At 45.2% G+C, this 22,317-nt stretch overlaps 2 protein-coding genes across 5 annotated transcripts in view; both read left to right on the top strand.

The window, feature by feature from the left end:
* The window catches only part of LOC144695409 (claudin-4-like), a 40,422-nt gene extending 39,751 nt beyond the window's left edge, over positions 1-671 (top strand). For 3 of the 4 annotated variants that reach the window (XR_013579961.1, XR_013579960.1, XR_013579959.1), the window contains exon 4: positions 526-634. Coding sequence is in view for 1 of the 4 variants with exons in the window: in XM_078566302.1 (XP_078422428.1) it covers positions 526-538 (13 nt within the window). In the remaining 3 variants the exon portion in view is untranslated. Of the gene's footprint in view, positions 1-525 lie in introns of all 4 variants that reach the window. The other variant, XM_078566302.1, reaches the window with a different exon arrangement.
* A 5,530-nt stretch (positions 672-6,201) lies between these two features.
* Positions 6,202-11,379, top strand: LOC144695184 (claudin-4-like). The gene is made up of 2 exons (XM_078566068.1): positions 6,202-6,772; positions 11,258-11,379. The coding sequence occupies exons 1-2, from the start codon at positions 6,202-6,204 to the stop codon at positions 11,377-11,379; spliced, it is 693 nt and encodes a 230-aa protein (XP_078422194.1).
* The last annotated feature ends 10,938 nt before the right edge of the window (positions 11,380-22,317 follow it).

Below are 22,317 nucleotides of genomic sequence, written 5' to 3'. Positions count from 1 at the left end.
TGCATACAGTGGAGCAGAATCAAATCTAACAGTTACAAAGCTGTAACTGATCCCTGTGAAATGAGCAGCCTCTTTAACCCATCATTCACTAATGGAAACATCTCATTTTTCACCCAGAGAAATATGGCGTTTATAGGATCACCTTAGAAAGTCTGACTTCGCACATCAACGATACAGGTGCTTTGATACTACATTGACCTGCAGTCCATTGGGAAATGCATCATGACATTCCAGTACAGTACTGAGAGAGTGCTGCACTGCTAGAGGTGCCAACTTTTGGATGAGAAGTTAAGCCAGGGTCCTGTCTGCTCTCTCAGGTGGACTTAAAAGATCCCATGATTCAGTGTCAAATTCTGTCTTATAATGCTCCTGTGAAGTGTCTTAGGACATTTTACTGCATTAAAGGTGCTACTTAAATGCAACTAGCTGCATGTACATATATGGAAGTAAGCTGGCATTTTCATTAAGAAGTTTGTTTTCGATAACTGTACATGATGACACTATGATTTTATTTGTAATCCCCAGGATCAACATCTGAATCTGATGTTCAACACATTGAGAATATGGACCAGGAGCAACACTCAGAACTCCTGCAACACCCTCATCCCAGAGACTGATGAAGATTAAAGAGAAGTCATCAAGCTATACCTTAAAAGGAGAAATAAAGTGCCATCAACAAACCAGAATTTGTGGCCCTTGTGTTATCCTTTCTGTGGCGATTAACAAATTCAGACAGTTAACCCCAGACATAATTCAGAAGTTTCTCCCTAGGGGACTGGACAGTTCAATGGGTTAGACATTTGCTTTAACTTTTGGGACCTGTTTTAAAATGCAGTCAGGGCTGCCTAGTGCTAAACCCTCATAGAGAATCTATAGGGTGAGGGATATAGTTTAGCATTGAATACAGCAAGGGTTATTGCTGGGTTGTGGCAGAGCAGAAGGACTACTACTCTGCAGAGCACCTGTGACAAGGGAGTGTTTGATGCTTCTACTCTATATTACTCTGACTTAATGGATCTGTGCAGGGGGGGCTTTACCCTGCCTAATCTCCAACTTATCCAAAATGGCAAGTGTTCCATTCTCGAGCACTAACATTCCTGCACTGATAGAAACAACGTTTAGGCAAACATCTCACTTTAACATAACCATCACTGATCTAGGCACTGGTGCTGAGTGCAATATCACATCTTTCCACGTCAGTATTTCTGTAATGGGTTGTTTATTGAAAATTTCTCACAAAATTGGCAAGAACTTATCTTTAAGTCATTGGCTTTCCATCAATCCCGAGGACATGTGTTGTTTTTCCATAATCCACATATTAAGTTTTATATGAGGAACTCTGCCATCCCATGCTTTAGGGTACAACATTAATGAAGGCTAAGAGCAGATTTTTACTGGCACATGTGCGCCCCACCGCCAGTACGAAATGCCTGTGCGGGCAAATGGCGGGACTGTGGAGGGGATTTTACAGGCGGTGGTCAGTTAAACTTCCACCACTGAGACGGCTGCCTCACTCTGCACTATAGCCCTGCCTCAGCAAACTGCGTCACAATCAGTGGGCCCAAAGCTCAGCGTTACCACTGATATATTTGGCCACTGTTGAGGCTGCAGGAGGATGGAGAGGGCACTTTCCATATTGAGGTGCCCTCAAAGGGTTGGGAAGAAAATTTTCTTAATCTGCTGGGGCCAGGTAGGCAGGCCCCGGTGGTCGGAGAGGCGAACCTTCCAGTGACGGTGTCAGAACCACGGGGGCAGCCATTGTTGCTGGGAGATCCCACTGTGGGCCATGGAGTGACCGGGAAGGAAGGCCGCACCCCTCCCTCTGGAATCTGTGAGGAGGCCGCCTAAATGTCCTTGGCCTCCCTGCATGGTGTGGGCTGTTCTGACATGGGTATAATGTTGGCAGAGGTGTAACTTGGCCGTTAATAGGCTAGTTATTTGCTTTAATTGGCTGCCCATTGGCAGTCAAGCCACTACCATTCCTGCTTCTGGGAATATCCCATGGCAGCGGGAATACATTAGGCTTGCCTCCCAACACCTTCTGTCACCATTTTATCAACTCTTCACCTCCCAGGTGGTTTGGGCTGGTAAAATCTCAGCTTGAAACACGAACATGACCAGTTGATGCAATGAGTTAGCACACTACCCTTCCATTACTCATTCCTGATCAATCCTTGCCTAAAGGAATTGAAGGATCCCCTTCTTAAATAGGTATAAGTGCCTGAGGTAAACTGTGCTTGGGACAAGGTCAATCAAGTCTACATCACAAAACTGCTCATAGGTTAACATAAGTTGATAAACTCCTTCAGCCAGGCCATATGGAGACTGTACACCACATTGGCAGTGCTGTTCCGTTGGGGTAGAATTAAAGCAAATTGGTTGGAAAAAGAGCAATGCACCCGGTCTAGATTAAGGTTGACCATAACATGCTTGATGGAGCACTGCAGAAGGATCTCCATTTTGTATTTAGACCCATTCTAATTTCCAACTCGTCAAAATGCAAGTGTGCTTGTTCTATTGCACTTGGCCCCTTTTTTCCCCCTGATAATAAATAAGCTTTGGACAAATCCTTCATTAGTAGTAGAGTTGGATTCCCTCCAGCAATGATGGAGCTCAACATAGCTGTAAAAGAGCCAAATGTGGGAAGGTTTGCTGATTGACCTGTTAACCAGACATTTGCTGTTCCATTCAAACACAAGGACTCTTCTATTCAAAACAACGCAGACCAAAATGGAAAGTTAAACATCTCCTTAAGGCTGGTTAATGTTTCCATTGAATGAAAAAGGGAAAGTATTGCAGGGAAAGTGGATATCATTGTCTCAGATTACAACTGAATTTCAGCCAAGGTGCTCAGAGCAGGATTAAAAGAAGTTCTTTGCCAACTGATGGTCGAAGGGCTCATTGAGTGTGATGTTGGATCATGAGTACGTAACACAATTGTAGGACACTAATATTTCAACAGCGGTATTAATTAACCTGGCTAAAACTATCATTTAAATAATGGACAAAAGGAATTTCTGATCAGGACATTAATAATTCATACCCTTAAAATCCACCATATACCATGTTGGAAGTTTCTGTGAAGGGTAGGCTAAACTAGGATGGCATTGGGGAGCTCATTGCAAGATGTAGCAGGAAAAGGGTAGGTTTTGCAACATGGCAATCATGACAGATACTCAAAAGACACTAGTGATTTTAAATATTTGGTTTTGTCTTAGATTTAGGATAGGCTCAAACCTTCCATAGAAACCCTCTTGAAAGCGATTCTCCTCAATCCATCTTCTCTTACCTTCTTTTAAAGTGAGATGGAGGCATCAGAGTTTTTGAAACTTGACTATTGCAAAAGGCAGAGTGGATAAGTACATGAGGGAGAAAGGAATTGGAGAGCATGCTGGTAGGATGAAGAAGGGTGGGAGGAGGTGTCTCTTGAGCATAAATACTAGCATAGAACAGTTGGGCCAAATGGCCTGTTTCTGTGCTTTAGAGTCGTTGGCTGCAATTTTCTGACCCCGTTGTGGGTGGGACCCGCCGTGGGCGAGGCGGTGCCCCAGCCAGAAGCCCATTGATCTGCGGCGGGACCAGAAGATCCCAGCGGCGGGCGGGTGTGAAAAGTCCTGCCTGTTGTGTTTATGTAAATGATATGTTACTATTTGCACCATTAGGGTTAAGGTTTCATCAAACATTATGTGCACCTGCTTATCAGGGAAATCATAGCCAATAACTAAACCGATCCTATATTTGTCAGTGATACATTCCCTCCTGTGTAACTGCATAACAAAGGATACTACTGAACTGCAATATGGAAGTGGTTTGCACTCCAATAGAGAATGGGACTTTAATGAGATGGAAGGATGAATTAATCCCTCATAAATTCCCAGATTTAGCTTCCAGCCCTTCGATATAAAGGGCCCTATCGCTCGCAGGATCACTCCAGGAAGATGGGGGCAGGATCAAGTCGTGCCTCCATAGGCGGTTTGGAGGCAGCCACGGAGGTGGGCAAGTGTTGAGCAGTGCGGTTAGAGGGCCCGCCTCTGCTCTCTGAATTAACTAATGTCATTCAGGGGCTTAGCAGCTGTTGGGCTAGGGAGAGGAAACTCATTCAGAGTCCCTAATCCTGGCCATTATCCAGATGGAAAGTGATGTGAAAGTGAAAACGATTAATTGTGGGGCCTGGCTTCTCTTTGAGCTCCTCTACAGTCCAATAGCCAATCAACATTCACTGTCTAGGTTCATTCATGTGGGCATTACTGGCTGGGCCAGACTTTATTGCCCATCTCTAATTGCCCTTGAGAAGGTGGTGGTGAGCGACCTCCTTGAATCGCTGCCGTCCATGTGGTGTAGGTACACCCACAGTGCTGTTAGGGAGGGGGTTCCAGGGTGTTGACCCAGCGACAGTGAAGGGTGAGGGGTGAGGGATGGAGGGCCTAACAGCCTTTTAAAAAACTGCGCCAATGTCTCAGTGTAACCACACTGCTCAACACTTGTCCACCTCCGTGGCTGTCTCCGAACCGCCTATGGAGGTGGCAGCCCCAGTTTGATCACGCCCCCGTCTTCCTGGTGTGAAAATTGCATGTGACGGGACCCTTTATTATTGAAGTGGGTCTGCCGAGTTGGGGAGTTTCCTCCAGCTGTCTGCCTCAGTGGCAAAAATGCAGCCCATAGTCTCAAGTTAAGAGTTTGGCAATTCAGGACTGAGATGAGGAGAAATTTCTTCATCCATAGGATTGTGAATCTTTGGAATTTTCTAACCTAGAGGGCTGTGAGTGCTCAGTTGTTGAACTTATTCAAGGCTGAAATCGATAGAATTTGAACTGAGCAAATTGAGAAATATGGGTGTAGTGTGGTAAAGTGTCGGAGTAGATGATCAGCCATGATCTTATTGAATGATAGAGCAGGTCTGAGGGGCTGAATGGTCTACTCTTGCTCCTATTTCTTATGTTCTTATCGAACAAAAACAGTTCCGATTGCACGTTCACCAGAGGCTGGTGTCATAAGTTGACTGAAATTGGTGATTCCATCGAGGCAGGTGTCTTTCCTGTTATATCCAATACTGTTTTTACATTAGGGTTGACGCTTTGGTCGCACAGCCCTTGGACACTGCAGCCCTCCCAATCTGCGCACAGCATCTAAAATAACTCACAAACCTCAATCCAAGCAATAAAATCATGTGTAATGGGAACATATTCAAGAAAATGAATTGAGATTTCATGAATCATTTTGCATTGGTACTTGTTTTGGCATCAATGTGTCAGTGTGGTCAGTTTTTATGAAGTTCAGGCAAATTCACTGGGAGTTTAGGAAGAAATGGATTTTAACTTTGAAAGAGGGGTATGTTCCAATTATGCACTTCTGTTTCTTTACTTCTCATCTCTGTCAAAGTCAGAGGCATTCGATGTGAATTGTTTTAATTAATTATGAGGCACTATTAAAAACTTGCATCATGAATTCTATAAATTTGACTGAATAAAATGTCAGGGTAGTTTTATCTGGCTTCATATTTAAGTGGTAGCATCTGTACTTAACAGCTAACAAATATGAGTATCAACTGCTTAGTTAAAATTCCATTTGGTGTCATTGTTTTCCTATTTCTTTGTTCTCTATCACCCCACCCCCCCAACAGAAATCCATCCTTTGACATCTGAGGCTAGTGCAGTTCTTCAAGTTGCTGGCTGCATCATTCAAGCTTCCCCTTGCGCACAGAGTTCAGGCGACCGAACATCAAACATTTTTATTTTGGTCCAAGTACTTTTCTTGGTATTCACTAAACTGTTCATTAGTTCTAATCTGGAATGTGCAGGTGTGACCTGGACAACAACATCCAGTGAAGAACCCTGAAATCAGGCAGAAGTGTCAAACAGAGAGAGAAAGAAAGGCAGGGACAGAGAGAAAGAGACACAGAAGGAGAAACAGAGAGGGAGAGAGAGAGAGAGAATAGAGAGAGATAGAGAAAGAGAGTCAGAAAGAGAAAAATAGGAGTATAAAAACAGTGTGAGAGTGAGAGAGAGAGAGAGAGAGCGACAGAAATATATTTAGACAAGGAGAAAGAGAGAAAGATAGAAGAGGAAGGGAGAGACTGAAAGAGACTGAACATTAGAGAAAGAAGCTGAACGATAGATAGACAGAGAAACAAAGAGAGAGGGAAAAAGAAAGAGAGAGAGAGAGAGATAGAATGATAGAGAGACAGGTGGAATTGTGAAGACAATGGCCAGTACTGTCCTGGAGTTTATTGGGTTCCTAATCGGCTCAGTAGGATGGATGTGTGTCTGCGCAGTTACAGGAATGCCACAATGGAAGATTACACCATTTATTGGAAGCACCATACTCAATACAGAGATCACATGGGAAGGGATTTGGATGACCTGTGTCTACCAACAGACATCGGGCAGGTTGGTGTGTGATAGTTACGACTCCATGCTTGACCTCTCTGGGGACATGCAGATGGCAAGGGCTCTCATGTGTCTGGCCATTTCCTTGGGGCTTCTAGCCATCATGGTATCGACAGTGGGAATGAAGTGTACATACTGTGCCGGTGATGACCGTAGGGTGAAGGGTTATGCGTCGACTGTTGCTGGCTCCTTTTTCATCATGGCTGGAGTGTGTGTTTTGGTTCCTGTGTCATGGGTCGCACACATCATTATCACAGATTTTTACAATCCGCTAGTACCAGAGAGTCTGAAGCGGGAGCTGGGGGAGGCCCTTTATGTGGGCTGGTCTGCCACCTGTTTCCTTGGCATCGGAGGAGCCTTTCTCTGTTGCTCTTACCCCACAGACAGTGAGTACAGACAAGGCTATCGGAAGAGCTGCACAGCAAATCAGTCTTCAGTGCCAGTCCGGAACCCTGCAGCTGGTTACTCCTTGAATGAATACGTCTGAATTCTCCACTTGAACTCCGAGTGACATTTCTTGTCTGTAATAGCGACGGATTGCAGCGATTGTTCTCGCTCATTTATTTTGTATTGATACTGAGTAAAACTGTTTCATGATTAACACTGCAGTAAATAAATTATTGTCTCTCCCGCTGACCAAATGCACTGCCTGATGTGATATTGACCCCCTACAGGCAGGACATTCCCAGGGCCATTTCAGTTGAGGTAATGGGGTACTCACCACGATTGACCTCAGAGGCTGCAGACAGGATAGAGAAAATAAGCACATTGAAGTCAGCCTGAGTTCTTGCTTTTGATTAGGATGCAATGACTCCTGGTGGAAATGTGTGCATTTAGACGTTGAGTGACAACAGAATCAGTCTTGCCCCATTGTCCCTCCACTGTAATGTTGCTGCTTTTTATGATTTGTTCTTGAGGTGCAGGCAATCCTGGCACGGTCAGCAATCCTGGCACGGTCAGCAATCCTGGCACGGTCAGCAATCCTGGCACGGTCAGTAATCCTGGCACGGTCAGCAATCCAGGCACGGTCAGCAATCCTGGCACGGTCAGCAATCCTAGCATGGTCAGCAATCCTGGCACGGTCAGCAATCCTGGCATGGTCAGCAATCCTGGCATGGTCAGCAATCCTGGCATGGTCAGCAACTATTGCCCTGAGAAAGTGGCGGAGTGGATTTTTCTTGAATGTTTAATTTTACAGCTGAATGACTCCATAAGCCACTTCCTATAAAAGGGCAGTAACTACACATCAGAAAGTACTTCATTGCCTTTGAAGTGTTTTGGGACATCCTGATATCATGAAGAGCAGTATATAAATGCAGCTCGTTCCTTCTACAAAGGACATCAAAAGTAGGACTCAGATCACATGTAGTCCTGACCAGGTAGGGGAAGGTGGAAGAACTTCCTCTCTGAAAGAGATCTTTGAAGTAAGTTAGGGTTTTTTTTTGTGACATTCTAAGGAGTTATGGCTGTAGATTAACAGGTTTATTAAGCGTGTTAATACTTGACTGCTGGGTTATCGGGCCACTGAGCTACCACACATACACCTGGAAAACATAAGAGTTAATTTAATCCAGAAAGAGACACAGCTTTCAGAAAGAAAGGGAAAAATAGGAGAAAAATAAAGCAAAATAGTTAGAATGGCGGATGGGAATTCTGTTTAAAAAAGCTGGAAATAAAAAGCTGGTACTAGTAAGAGGTAGCGTGAAGTGGTTAGACAATCCTAAAATCTAACTGGGTCACTAATGTCCTTAAGGGAAGGAAACCTGCAGCCCTTATCCAGTCTGGACCTTTATGTGGTGCTCCAGTCCCCACACCAACATGGTTGACTCTTAAATGCCCTCTGAAGCAGTTGAGTGAGCCGCATGGTTAGATCAAAACTGTTGCCACTGGTTCAGGAATGCCCACCACCACTTTCTCAGGGCAAAATGGGGATATGCAATAAATGCCAGCCTTGCCAGCAGCGCCTACCTTCTGAGGCTGAATTAAATAAATATGAACAAGGAGACTTAGGGTGGAATTTTACAGCCCTGTTGAGGCAGGGGCAGGGGCAGGGGCAGGGGCAGGGGCAGGGGCAGGGCTGTAAAATGCGGCGAGCCGATGGAAAGTCCATTGGCTTCAGCAGGACCGTAAAATCCCATCTGCGTAAAATCCTGCCTTTAGAATGGAAGGAAACCGAGACACCAACCACGATAGGCCACACACACCTGACTCTGCAAAGCACCCTAGAAAACAAGAATGTAAGTTTTAAAAGTGAGACATTGCCAGCTCCCCGCAGCCATGCAGGATGAACATCTGAATTCCATTCGGCTGCCAAGCTTGGTGGCCAGGTCCCTGAGACCTTTAGCTGAAAGGAGACGCTGGAAGGCCTCTGAATGGTACATGTGGCTATTGTTCTACGGCCTGTCCTGTTGAGGTGGGATACTTCTAGATATTTATTTAAATCACTGGGTTGTGCTCATGCAGGTCTCTTTCCTCCTGTTACAAAAATCAATCTCTCCCAATGAGATCAGCAATGTGACGCACTGATGCATCCATTTGTCGGCAGGGTATAAATCCTGTCCGGTGATGCTGCCGTGGCCTTCAATGTGCTCTTGCTGACACATCTTCCAAAAGGAATAGAGTCTTGTGCACTCATTCGTGCTTCCTCTTCAAGGAAAGCAATTGGCGGGTGAAGCAACAACTCGAAGGGTAGGGGAGAATTATCTCCCAAGCGGTGCATAAGTTTCTCTTGATGCAAAATCTGCCACTCACGATGGGCAGGTTTGCAGCCTCACCATTAATTAGAAGATTGCAAGGCTAAGCCCAAAGGAGCAAGAGGACAGTGTCCGTGCAACCCTCGAGAAGGTAGACCATTTTGGCAAAGGTGACATACAGGCCTTCAGCTCTCAAGAAGTAACAGCTTTATCTAGAAGGGGCTATACCATTGCAGGGGATGAAATGGCTCATGGATATTACAGAATGTGTGAGGATGGGATGTTCTTTTGTACACTGCAGCACAGAGCTGAAACAATGCTCTCTTGTTTTAGTTGGCAGTCAACAAATTGGACTGCTTTAAATCATCTTGACTTTTCAAGGTCATTGCTTTGTGATTATCAAAGGACCGTTGATCCAAGGCACTGCCCCATTCCAGGATCCAGAAACAGGACGCTTAGCACATCTGAGGATCTGTGCAGGTATTTCTCCTGACATCCAAGCAGTGCCGACTGGAGAAGCCATGGCCACCTGTGTTAAAATGGAGCTCGGTGATACATGCTACATTGCATGTTTTCCAAATTACGTGGCTCTGAACTCTAGACCTCTGCTCATTTCAGCATTTTTGAACAGAGACATAGTTGTTCTGCCATTTGAGGGTCAGCCTTTCACACCTACAATTGTAGGAGAGAAATGTGTTAATTAGGATGGCCAAGTTATACAAGCCCATATTTGCAAAATGCCTGATGGGCGTAAGGGTGAATGCAATTCCGAGGAATTGCAATTAAATAAAAACAAAGCATGTGATTGATGTCATGAAGTAATCTGTTTATCGTCTTTGTGATGGAATCATGCCAATAAAACAATAATACATCACTTCACATGAATGTCAAGTGTGTGTATAAATATACAAAAAGATATGAATGTACAAACATATTTCCACGCATGAAAATCTCCATTGAAATTGGCACTTGTGTAATTTTTTTGTAATTTTCCTTCTGCAACAAAAATAAAAAAAGGAGCAGTTAACATATGCCCCTCGGATGGAACTTCATTAAGACAACATGCCAATCACTAGACAATATAAAGTTTGGAGGTTGTGGGAGCAGGGAGGGTAAAGACTGGGAAGGGGGGGAGACTGAAGGAGGGAGACACCGGGCGGAATTTTACGGAGGGGGATCTTGCATTCCCGCCGAAGTCAATGAAGTTTCGAATGGCCCGCCGCATTTTATGGCCCCCATCCCCACCACGACAGGACCATAAAATTCCGGCCATAGTGTTGGGGGGGAGGTTGGGGACAGACAGCTGGAGCTTGGGGACAGAGAGGGAGAAACAGTGCCAGTTGCTACATTGTGGTGGGTTGGTGTTGGGGGGGGCGGTGATGGTGGCGGTGCGGGTGGTATCCAGTTTGTGCAAGGGGGAGCAGGGTATTTGCTGCAGCTGGTTGGCAAGGCTGCATACAACCCCAGGGAAATTCAGCTGATGGCCACAAGGGTAAACCCGGAGCCAGAGATTAATGGAATTAAAGTGAAGAACAAAGCCAGTTATTGAGATCATGACAAAATCAGAGAGGGAGGCCAGACAGGCATTCACTGGTGTCTGGTTTAGTGAAATTGACAGCAGGTGCTACAGGGTTCCGGTTTAAGTACTGGTGACTACTCAGAAACTGGGAGCCCCTACTGGATTTCCGATGAGTTCAGTAGAATTGCCAGTTCATCAGTCGCTTCCTGTAAAATCCAGTTGAGACCTGTTCCACGCCCATTCGTGTCCATTCAGGTTTGAACTGATATGAAGTGTTTTTTCGTTCTTGGGGATCTGGAGCCAATGAAGATCAGCAAGTACAGGCATGATTTGTGAACAAGACTTGGGATGAGTTAAGATAGAGGCTGCAGAGATTTTGAGTGAGCTCAAGTTTATGTAGGGTGGAAGATGGGAGGCCAGTCAGGAGACTATTGGGATGGTCAGTAGCTGAGGCACGGATGAAGATTTCGGCAGCAGCTAAGGTCAGGCTGGGGTGAAGCTGGGTAACGCTATGTATGTGGAAGTAGGCTGCCTTGGATGAATATATGGTTGGAAGCTTACCTTGGAGTCAAATACAAAGGTTTTAAAAAGCCGGGTTAAGCCTCAGATCGTTGCTAGGGAGAGGAATTAAATAGGATTTCATAGGATATCCAGCAAAGAAACAGGCCATTCAGCCCAACCTGTCCTTGCCAGCTGTTATGCTCCACTCCAGCCATTCCCCTCCCTTCTTTCATCATCAAACTCTACCAGCAAAACCCTCTTTTCCCTCCTGAGGAATTAGTGGCTAGGGAACGGTGCCAGGAAATGAAGAAGATGGTTTCAGTCTTCCCAGCATTTAGTTGGAGGAAATCTTCTGCTCATCCAGCAGTGGATGCTGGACAAGCAGTGTGACCAATCAGGGACATTGGAGGAGTCGAGGGGGGTGGTGGTGAAGCGCAGCTGCGGGGAGGGGGGGTCATCAATGTACACGTAAAACGTGATGTGTTTTTGGACGATGTCGCTGTGAGACACCATGTAGGTGGAAAATAGGAAGAAGCTAAGGATAGATCATTGATGGAGCAGGAGAAGGTCTTTGCAGGAAATTTTCTGTCTACAACTCAATAGATCAAAATTGAACCTTGCAAGGGCAGTCCCACCCAGCTGGAAGACAGTGAGGAGGCAGTAGAGGAGGCTGGTGTGGTCAACTCAGTCAAAAACTGCAGGTCAAGAAGGATGGAAAGGGCAGTTTAACACTGATGAATCTCATAAAATGTCAATTGTGACTTTCAAAAGGGCCATTTGGTGCTGTGGGGGAAGCCTGATTGGAGAGATTAAAACACAAAATTGCGGGAAGATGGCATGAATTTGGGAAGCGACGATCTCAGTTTTAAAATGTTCACATTTACCCCCAGCTACAACATCTTTTTGGAGCAGAAAACTCCAGATTTCCATTACCCTTTGTGTGAAGTGCATTGACCTGTTACCATTTTTGATCTTACTCTTTCTGGGGTTTTCCAGTTTGCCTTTATTGAGGGGTATCTCCGGAGATATTTGTGTTCCTTTGCCTAACCAATGTCTTTTTTGAGATTCTACCTCTCGCGTTATGACAATGAGAAAACCCCTAATGCTACAGCAATATAAATACCCAGACATTAGGGCAAGCTTATTGCTGTGATATTTTGGGATCTTGTCCCTCTAATAAACACTTCAAAACGTTTAGGCTTTTAGTAATTCGGTAAATGGCTGCTCTGAAGCCTCAGTGGCTGTGTCACCAGGAGAGATGGTCACACCTGAGGCAGGCAGGAGACCTTGGGGGTGCCTCCAGGAAAATTTAAATAAAAATTTTATCCAACTAAAATACTAGGAGGCTGAAGGTGGGAGGGAAAATTTCTCTGGGGAGGACATAGGGGCTGTAGAGGCTGCCTTTCCTCTTGTGATCCTCTCTGTGGGACATGGAGCTTCGATGGCCCCCAAACTGCCTCAGAGTGGCCGCCCCCACTGAGCTGATGGCCCCATGTAGAGTGGGGTGGGGGGAGGGAGGGGGGGCGGGGTGGGTGTCCTCTTATTTTCCCGGAAGCTGTGCAAAATGACTCCTTAATAGCATCTTTAGTTATGCAAATAGGCTGCCTGCTTCCTTGGAGTGGGCAGTCAATCTACTTTCATTGGCACTGAGTCAAAAATCCTGGAACCTAACAGCATTGTGGGAACGCCTCACGGGAAGGGCTGCAGTGGTTCAGGAAGATAGCCTGCCAATTCTCAATGGCAACTAGTGATGGGCAATAAATGGCAGCATTGCCAGCAATGCCCACGTCCTATGATTGAATAATGAATTTGAAAAAAATGTTGCTGACAGGGGAGGCGGTGTTGTAGTGGTATTGTCACTGGGCTAGTACTCCAGGTACCCAGGGTAATTGTCTGGGCACCCGGTCTCGAATCCCAACATGGTGAAATTTGAATTCACTGATGACCATGAAACCATTGTCGATTGTCATAAGAACCCATCTGGTTCTCTAATGTCCTTTAGGGAAGGAAATCTGTCATCCTTAGTGGTCTGGCCTACATGTGACTCCAGACCCACAGCAATGTGGTTGACACTTAAATGTAGCCTAGCAAGCCATTCAGTTCTCAAGGGCAATTAGGGATGGGCAATAAATGCTGGCCCAGCCAGCGACACCCACATCCCATGAACAAATAATTTTTTAAAAATCATGAAGTATTACTAAGTTTAGTGTTAGGCCAAAGAATTATCCGCTTCCTCCAAGCTCAGCATTCTATTTAAGCAAACAATAGTTTGAGGAAATTCAGTGCTTTGTTTCATGAGAAACATCATGAGATGAGGAGAGGTCCAGATTCAATACCTGGTCTATGTTTATTTAGCTGATTTCAGCAGCAGTGGGAGACAATGAACTTGCCTCCACCAAAGGTAAATCTAATTTCCAGCATGTATATATATATATTTTATATTCTTTCATGGGATGTGGGCATCACTGGCTAGGCCAGCATTTATTGCCCTCATTCAGAGGGCTTTTAAGAGCCAACCACATTGCTGTGGGTCTGGAGTCACATGTAGACAAGAACAGCAGATTTCCTTCCCTAAAGGCCATTAGTGAAACTGATGGGCAACAATCAGCAATGGTTTCATAATCATCATTAGACTTTTAATCCAGACCTTTTTATTGAATTCAGATTCCACCATCTGCCGTGGCAGGATTCAAACCAGAGCATTACCTGGATTACTAATCCAGCACTCCATCGCCTCCCCACTAGCTGGTATGTTCATGATCAAGTCTCACCCCAGGGCTTGAGCACAAAAATCAAGGCTGACCCTCTGATGTAGGACTGAGGCAGTGCTGTGCTGTCAGTGATGTGGCTTTTTGCATGAGCCTGCTTGGGTGGATGCAAATGATCCCATGGTGATTATTTCGAAGAAGAACAGGGGAGTTCTCCCCAGTGTCCTGGACTACATTTATCCCTCAACCAACATCACAAAAACACATTATCTGATCATTAGCACATTGCTGTTTGTGGGAGCTTGCTGTGTGCAAATTGATTGCTGTGCTTCCTGCCTTATAACAGTGACTACACTTTAAAATTACTACATTGAATGTACATGCTTTGAGATGTCCAGTGATTGTGAAAAGCTCTATATAAATGCAAGTCTTTCTTTATAACATGATTTGCCTGTTGTACATGATGCACAGTAAAATCATTGTAGTAGCAATTAAATAACAGCTGTATTTGTTAACAGCATGTTGAAACAGCATGAAACTACTTGTAGACATGACTTAGTCTGAAATTAGCAATTTTTAAGTTAGTGAGAGCTGAGACACACAAAGTAGCTGGCACCCTTACACACTTTAACAGGCGTCTTCATAATTGACTCACATACTAATGACAAATGGTTCATGCCATTGCCTAAAATAAGTGGTTGCCCTGATAAATGTGAGTGATTGTAAATGGGGACTGCACTTGAATGAGGTCAGCAGGAACCACAGTGGAAAGTTGTGAAGTATTTTGAAGAAATGCAATTGGTGTCAATGAGAGTTATTCACATACAAACAAAACTAATAACCAGTTCAAGATCCCAATCATTACCTGCCATTCTTGTTGTAGACAGGATCATAGGCCTCTCTGTGATGCCCCACACAGTCAAATGGCTTGCTAGCTCTCAAGCCAAGAAATTGGAGTTGTAGCGAAAGCTGGCACGTATGGAATATATGTCAAAACCATGCTGCAAATTAGGTCACATCTGTGTAAAATCGATTAGTTGCGAATGTTAATTTGGCACCCTGAAGCAACTTGCTGCTCAGGGCTGTGGGAAAATGGGCTGGCTCCAAGACAAGCCACAAGTGGGTCTGGGGAATGTGTGGAGCGGGGAATGATCCCAAGATATCGATGGCCTGCAGCACTATAATGGAACCTGGAACACCATTCCTGCTCCTCTTAGCTCCTGAATATATAAAAAAAAAAGGTTAACTGACTTGTCCCCTTGATGGATTGTTAGTCTTGGCTTGATTGGCTTATTCAAGGCGGCCATGCTTGCATTATACAAGCGCCCTGGACGCTTGGAAATTGTAGGCTTCCAATTGGCATCCTCCCAGGAAGACCAAGTGTGAAAGAACGTGCCTGAAAATTGGGCCCTCATCCCCAGCGTTAACCTTTCACCCAAAATAACATGTACGCTGGATGCCCATTTCCCCCCCCCCGCAGGGTCCAAGTTTGCAGTTGAATAGGGAACACTGAAACAGGGAACTGTGGACCTGGATCAGAATGTGAGCCCCTGCCTGATAGGGTTGCTGGGGCAGGTCAGGAGTCCCAAAGAATTGCAGATGAATCTCCAGGAGAGCTGCGTGCAGGAGCAATGCCATTTTCTTTTCTTTCAGCACTTCTGCTTATTAGTTCTTGGGAATTGAGGTTTAGCTGCATTGACAAGTCAAGAATCATCCAGTCAAGTAACAAAGAGTCTGTTAACTTTCCAATTGGCCAGGGCAGACAGGCTGGGTTGGGTGTGTCAGGCAACCAATTGACCAATGGCAAAAGTGCGGAGGTGGCGTGGTTGAAGGTGGGACAGCATGTGATAAAACCTCCAGGGACCAAACAGATTTGCCAACCCTTCTGCTTGACTGGGCAAGAGGGCCGGGAAACAAAGATAATAAAGAGTGAGAGGAAGGGAGTGATACCATGATCTCTGTCAGTGCCTGCATTATTTACCAAGGAATTCAATTACAACGGCTGCTGAGCTGCAGGGAGGACTATCGGGCTCACAAAATACTCAGGTGAAACTGAGAGTAGAATTCAACTCCAATATTCCACTGAGAACAAACATGAGCCAAGTTCTTCAATTATTCACACCACTGTCAACATAAAATGAAATCAAGAGTTTAAAGATACAGAACAACCTGCTTGGCAACACTTGACAGAACAAAAAGCAGTTCAAGCAGTCTGGCTGCCAGCTCAGTGGGAAAATGCCTAGCCTGGGGAGGAGAGTTGCCAGGCCTCCAGGATTGCCCTGGAGTCTCCAGGAATTGAAGGTTAATTCATTGCAAACGTAGGTATAGGAGGAAAATCTTAGGGGGATTTAAAAAAAAATGTTTTTAAAGACTTCTTTGGACTGCTTTAGTTTATCAGTTGCAAACATTTCGGAGTTGGGGGTGGAAAATGCTGTGACAGTCAAAAATCATCCAAACAGATAACAAAGAGTTTGGTCACTTTCTAATTGGCTGGGCTGGGCACCTAGAGGAAGGACATGTCGGGATTGTGTGGTGTGAGGTGGGGAGGGTGGAGGCACAACACTTCCAGGAATTGGTAACCCTGCCTGAGACGGTGACAGGGAGTGAGCTAGATGTTCTCACCAGGACTTTAGTGGAGTCATGAGAATTGGAATGTGCGTGTGTGTACAGGGATGGGTGTTGTGCTGGTAGCTTGAGGCTTCTGAGGACCAAAGGGAACAGTCCCCAGGATAAAGTAAGTCCTGGGTGAGGTGGTTCCCAATTACATGCCAGTGCAGGGGGAGAATGAGAGAGAAAGAAAGAGCTAGAGAGACAGAGAGAGAGAGAGAAAGAGAGAGATAGCATAGGAGAGGCCCAAGGATTCTAAGGTGCTCCTGCTCGTGCTGGTCCCCAAGGAATCTTCCTAAAGATTACAAAACATAAATCTCACCATGGCCTTTTCTAGTGACTCTACCTCCTCCCACACAGACTCTCTGGAAGTTTTCCCAGCTCTCCTCTCCCAGTTTCAATAGTGGGCCACTGCCCATGATGTCACTGAAAAGCATTCTGGTTCAACCTCGGCCAACTTGTAAGTTGGTGACAAGACAATAAGTGTTTGTTGGGACCAGAGCAACCTTAGGCAGGCATGTTGACTTGCCAGATTTTAACCCCTTCCCATACACCCCTCCTGCCCATGGGAGAAACTGGGGGCTTAAAATTCCATTTCTCTGAACCAAACTGACTGATGGGCGTCAGTCAATTCAAATTTTCAAGACTGGGATCTATAGATTTTTGTTAGGCATGGACCTTGAGAGATTTGGATCAAAGGCAGGTAAATGAAGTTGAGGTGCAGATCAGTTATGATCTAGACGAATGATGGAACAAACGCAAGGGGCTGAATGGCTTCCTTCTGTTCCATGATGTGTTAAAGTGACAAAAAAATGACAAAGCTGTGAAGATTATAGGAAAATAGATGAAAATATTAGAACACAGATCAGAGGAAGTGGTGATCTGGTTTGGCCCTACTCTGTTGTATATGTTCTATTTTGCATCTTTGCGGACATGACACAAGTTTTATGTGTGTGAAACTTTATTTACAGTGCTTTAAAATGTCCACTCCATGCTTCAGCTCCTGCTTCCAACTCTTTCTACAGTTTGTTTACTTTTCTCTGAGTCCACACTAAGGCTTAACAAATCAAGCACAGTGAGCATCAATAGTAAACAGACTCACATAATCAAACACAGAACAATTGAAGAATTGAACACTAGCCACTGTGAGCACTGGGTTCATTCTGGTCACTGAGGCACAACAAGAAAAATTCAGTTGCAAAAGGCAGGACAGAAAAAACTCCACATTGGTAAAACCCACAGTCAGTAGTCTGAATTATGAGAAAAGACAGGAGAGAGCTGAATAGTTGGCATCATGAGATGGGGAGGAACCATCCCAGATTTGCACAAAGTGCGGTAGCAGGCGGGAAAAAGTTATTTTACCCACTGGCCGCAATGGCGGGTTTTCGTGCTGTATCACCCCATTCTGGCCTCATTAATTATGCAGCCACAGGAAACACACCATCTCGCTGACAGGTGGCTTCCAATTTGCCTGCCACACTATTAACTCATCGCACAAATCACACTTTGCAATACTTGCAGCCTAGGACTGCTCCGGTGAAGACATGGTCCCAAAAGTCAAGAGTTCAGCCCCCCCACCCCGCCCCCCCCACCACCCCCCACCCCCCCCACCCCCCACCACCCCCCACCCCCCCCACCCCCCACCACCCCCCCCTATCCCCCACCCCCCCACCCAATTCAGTGACGCAGCCCTGGGACATCTTCTGGATGTGGTGGGGGCCCACCACAATGACTTCTACCCCCGCTCTGGCAGCAGGAGGCCCATCAGTCTTACCTCCCTGGCTTGGAAGGCAGTGGCAGAGGTAGTCAGTGCCAATGCTGCACACACGAAGTTGGCCATCCAATGCAGAAGATGGATGAATGATTTCACCCGTGCTGCCAGGGTAAGTCAACCATCTCATCACTCTAAACTCACACAGTCACAAGGTCATCACACATTCACTGGCATCTGATTCACTGCCAGCTCAAGGGACATCACCATGGCCATCTCGCCATTTTGCCCCCACCGCACCCCCCTACCCCCAGCCCACCATGATACCCGACGCTAACAGGGCTGGAAAATTCCAGCCATGGTTTCATAAAAGGTGACAAGATAGTTCAGGGAAAGAAAGAGTTAAATCAGGAAAATTACATTAAATTACTCTGACTTGTATTCTATTTTTTTCAACTGGTTTCCAGTAATGGAGAATTACTTTTAGCAGTGGTGATCCCTGAGGTGGTGTTTTAATAGCTGCTTATCTTCAGCTATCGTCTTTACAGGATAATACCTGAACTGTGAAGTTATAACCATCAGGAAAGATTGAACAGGCTGGAGCTCCTTTCTCTAGAAAAGAGAAAGCAAAGTAATGACCTGATAGAGATCTTTGAAATTTTGAAAGAGTTTGATAGGGCAGACATAAAAAAGTTTCCAGTTGTGGAGGAGTCTAGAATTAGGGTTCAGATACTGCAGGCAGACCTAGTTTGAGTTTAGTTATGATTCATTGATCTTTAATGTGTAGAAGCCCCTCTTCAAACCCAGGCTGCTCCCATGGATACAAAATGGCCCCCTAAACCTTACAACTGGACAAGTAAACTCAGCAGAAATGAGTTTAAAGATCCACTCTGCAATAATACTTTAGAATAAGGCAGGGTGAATATAAACTAGAGAAAAATAAATATATCAGCAATTTGCATTTACATAGCATCTTTAATGTAAGAAATTGTTTCAAGGTGATACTCTGGAATATCATCAGACAAAATTTGACACCAAGTCACAAATGCAGATATTAGAACAGGTGACCAAAAGTTTGGTCAAAGAAGTAAGAACATCTTAAAGGAGGAGAGAGGAGGTGATGTTTGGGGAGAGGATGCCAGAGTGTAGGGCCTAAGCAGCTGAAGGCACAGCAGAAAATGCAGAGGTCTCAGAGAGCTGCAGGACCTTACGCAGATAAACCTTTTATTGCAAAGGCTGTGGAGTCAGGAATGTCTCTGTCCCTTGGCATGATGACTGTTCCTCTTATCATTTCTCTGTGAAGCACTTTGGAAGATCTTGTATATTAATGTAGCATATTGATTTAAGTTGTTATTGCCATAAGCAGTCAAGCTGAAGAGCAGAAGAACAAACCTATGAACAAGATTCAGCCCCTTGAGCCTGTTTGGCTATTCGATGAGATGGCGGCTGCTCTGAGGTGCATGCTGCAGGGGATACTGGAAGCAATGTCAGTCACAGGTTTGCCAGCTCTGGTTGGATGTGTTCCTGGAGGTTTCATCAGACATAATTCCCTCTTATCCAGTCACACAGCCTCCAACCAAATCCAAATAATATATGAAAGTGTTCAAAGAAAATGATTTTTAATGCCTCAGTGAATGCAGCAGATTAATCTTTGAATTTGACTCAGTGACCCCATTGTCAGGTGCTGGACTGTGAAAGTTAGAACATTAGAAAGGATAAAGGGCTTCACTTTGAGTGTTTCTAGTATACTTTGGCCTCTGGCTTGACAGAGGGTAACAACTGCTGTGCAAACACCATCCAACGTACCTTTTCGGTTATACACCCCTAACAACACTCTCTGATAAACCACAAACTCCAGTAGGGTGCATTCAGTTTATTGCTGACATGTTAACAGCCAAAGCACATAACACGCCCTACACCCTCACCAATCCCTGACCAATCATAACTGATTCTCCACAGGTTCTGAGAAGCGTTACACTTTCTGTTACTCCCTCCCTAACAGACAAACCGTATAACCAAGACATTTTCACCTCCCCCCCGCCCTTATCCTTTCCCCAAGTCAGATGAGACTTTGGCACGCGGTCTTGCCCACCTTTTCAGCTGAACGCTGAGGGTGGACTGTGGGGACAGGCTGGAATTCAAGAAGGACAGAAAGAAATTGCTTTTGGACGGTGCCTTTCATGTCCTCAGAATGTCCAGAAAGGCCTTACAGGCAACCAACAACAGCAATAACTTGCTGCTTACACAGTCCTTTTAATGTAGTGAAGTGTCCTCAGCTGCCTCACAGCAGCATTTTGAGACACAGAGAGCCAGCATGGATTCGGTGGGCCAAAAGGCCACCTCCTGGGCCATAATGAGCCTATGACATATTCCACAAAATTTGAAACTGAGCCACGCGTGGAGATATTAGGACAGGTGGAAAAATCTTGGTAAGTGGTTGATCTTTAAGAAACGCCTGAAAGGAGAAAAGGGAAGGCAGAGAGGTTTAGGGTGGGAACTCCAGGGTTCAAGGCCCAGGCAGCTGAAGACACAACCCCCAGTGGTGTAGCGATTAAAATTGGGGATGCACAAGAGGCCAGAATTGGAGGAACGCAGAGATCTCAGAATTTTATCAGGCTGGAGGGGAGACAGGAAGGGCCGAGGCCATGGAGGTATTTGGAAAAAGGACAAAAATTTTAATATCGAGACATTGCTGCACCTTTGACGTGCTTTTGAAGTGTAGTCACGATCGTAATGTTGTTGATGTCCCACAGAATGGACAGATCCTCAATGTGGAATGAAGCAGGAGACTATTCGATAGCTAAAACTTTAGGTGAAGCATGCACTACTGATTTATCCAAAGGTACCGGATTCGGTGGCGGAGTAGCTTTGTTACTGGACGAAAAATCATGAGGACTGAGGAACATGAGTTCAAATCCCACCATGGTAATTTGAGAATCTGAATGTGATTTCAAATTTTAAAAATCAGCGAATAAAAATCTGGTATCAGTAAAACCTGCTGGTTCATTTACGTCCTGGGGGGAAGGAGGCCTTCTGCCCTTACCTCATCTGGGCCTACATGTAATTTCAGTTCCACACCGTCATGGTTGACTCTTAATCACCTTCTGAAGTGGCCCAGCAAGCCTGTATTTATATCAAAATATCAGTGGATCAAGAAAAGGCCGACCCCCACCTTCTCAAGTGCAGCAAGTTTTTTTTTGGAAAAATATACATTTCAAAATGCCCATCACAAAAAGTGCAATAGTATTCAACTTTTCCACATGGATCATGAGCTGCTTCAATACAATCAATGAACATTACAGTCATTTCAATATGGTAATTTCAGACAGTCAGACAGTGCAATGGTATTGGAGTTATCAACATACAGCATGTTGCACTCTGAGGTGCTTCAGTATGATACATTTAGTATTCACTGCATACATTCAAGGTAAGTCATAAGGCCTGAGGGGCCTATACAACTCCCAGCCCCTCAGTGCATTGTGGCAGCGACCTTTCCCCACTGCACCTTTGTGGTGGCTGCCCCAAGCTTTAGTGCGTCCCTCAGCACGTAGTCTTGGACCTTGGAATGTGCCAGTCTGCAACACTCGGTCGGGGACAACTCTTTGCACTGGAAGACCAACAAGCAGATGACACAAAGATTGGCCGGGTAGTTAACAGTGAGGTTAAGTATCTTGGGCTACAGGAAGATATAGACAGGATGGTCAAATGGGCAGATAATTGGCAGATGGAATTTGACCCTGAAAAGTGTGAGGTGATACACTTTGGAAGGAATAATTTGACAAGGAAGTATTCAATGAACGCATGACATTAGGAAGTTCTGAGGAACAAAGGGACCTTGGCGTGTGTGTCCAAAGATCTCTGAAGGCGGAGGGGCATGTTAGTGGGGTGGTGAAAAAGGCATATAGGACACTTGCCTTTATCAATCGAAGCATAGATTACAAAAGTAGGGAGGTCATGTTGGGGTTGTATAGAACCTTGGTGAGGCCACAGCTGGAGTACTGTGTGCAGTTCTGGTCGCTACATTATAGGAAGAATGTGATTGCACTGGAGGGGGTGCAGAGGATGTTGCCTGGGATGAAACATTTAAGTTATGAAGAGAGGTTGGATAGACTTGGGCTGTTTTTGTTGGAGCAGAGAAGACTGAGGGGTGACCTGATCGAGGTGTACAAGATTATGAGGGGCATGGACAGGG

The sequence above is a fragment of the Cetorhinus maximus genome, chromosome 21, assembly GCF_964194155.1.
Source record: "Cetorhinus maximus chromosome 21, sCetMax3.hap1.1, whole genome shotgun sequence".
NCBI lineage: Eukaryota > Metazoa > Chordata > Chondrichthyes > Lamniformes > Cetorhinidae > Cetorhinus > Cetorhinus maximus.
The sequence above is the reverse complement of the archived record's forward strand: the minus strand, read 5'-3'. Positions and strand labels throughout refer to the sequence as shown.

Bases quoted from the DNA above. Each gene is read 5' to 3' on its own strand.
- LOC144695184 (XM_078566068.1), top strand. From the start codon at position 6,202: ATGGCCAGTACTGTCCTGGAGTTTATTGGGTTCCTAATCGGCTCAGTA. The intron at 6,773-11,257 runs GTGAGTACAGAC...TATCCAGCAAAG, and splicing joins TTGCTCTTACCCCACAGACA to AAACAGGCCATTCAGCCCAA.